The sequence below is a fragment of the Sinocyclocheilus anshuiensis genome, unplaced genomic scaffold (genome assembly GCF_001515605.1).
Source record: "Sinocyclocheilus anshuiensis isolate Anshui unplaced genomic scaffold, SAMN03320099.WGS_v1.1 scaffold1871, whole genome shotgun sequence".
In the NCBI taxonomy this organism is placed as follows: Eukaryota; Metazoa; Chordata; class Actinopteri; order Cypriniformes; family Cyprinidae; genus Sinocyclocheilus; species Sinocyclocheilus anshuiensis.
The window spans coordinates 17,815-18,824 of NW_015549664.1; the positions used below are offsets into that span (position 1 = coordinate 17,815).

Here is a 1,010-nt window from a genome sequence, read left to right on the forward strand (position 1 = left end):
ATTGAACTGTTGTAAAAAATCAATATCACATTTGTATATGGTAATTTTTGGAGAAAAAAAAGGCACTCTTCCATGTGAACTTGATTAACTACATGAAGTGTAAAATGTAAATATACACATTTTCTGCCCCCATGTCTTGAATTTGTGATCATTCTGAATGTATTTTAAAGGGGTCATATGATGCTTTTTTAAAGATCATTATTTTGTGTATTTGGTGTAACAGAATATGTTGACACTGAAGCAACCACATAGCAATGCCCTAGCAACCACAAAGAACACCTAGCAAACGAAATAAATGAATTAGTTTAAGATAAAGTACTAAAATCACAATATTGACAATGTGTTATTTTGACGTGCAATTTCAGTTTTGTGTAATGTGATCATCGTGGATTATTATGTGTAAAATTGCAAAAATATCATTAATTTGCATTACGGCGATTTAAACCTAATTCACTTCAATAAGATAACTATACATGCTATTCTTGTCATGAGCATCAAGGTGTGGGGGCGCTGCGGTGCAAATTCCACTCATGTTTAGTCTCAAAGATTTCAAAGATTCGTAGAAAACATATACTCTGTGGTCGATTATTTGTTAAGGTAAGGCATGTTATTCGCAATTATGTGTTGTAGCTCGGTTGTTATAGGTCTGCGATGTCTTAGGCCTAATTGAACGGAGAAATTATGGTATTCTTCTGTAGCCTGACGACGAGTAACTTTAACCTTTGTTCATGTGAACTCAAAGACAGCCTGATGCTTTGTTTATAGACTATTTGTGGGTGGCTGTTTGTTGTTTCACCTATCAAATCATGTCGATAAAGTATAATAGGGTAAATCCTGTATAGTGCTTGCATAAAGCAAGTAGTGCATACACTTGTAGCTGTCATGTATCTTTGTAAGACATTGTAAGCCCTCTTTTGAGGCACGCGCAAGCGCAAGTGCACGCCGGGGTCGTCACATGTGGTTGCCGCAAGCCCGCCAGACGCTCCTTCGTCGAATCCGCCGCCTCTGCT

General features: G+C 37.3%; 1 protein-coding gene across 2 annotated transcripts in view; it reads right to left on the reverse strand.

The window, feature by feature from the left end:
• The window catches only part of LOC107660299 (kelch repeat and BTB domain-containing protein 2-like), a 32,726-nt gene that overhangs the window by 5,024 nt on the left and 26,692 nt on the right, over nucleotides 1–1,010 (reverse strand). For both annotated transcript variants that reach the window (XM_016449580.1, XM_016449581.1), the window contains one exon: nucleotides 906–909. In XM_016449580.1, the coding sequence (XP_016305066.1) occupies nucleotides 906–909 (4 nt within the window). The remainder of the gene's footprint in view (nucleotides 1–905; nucleotides 910–1,010) is intronic.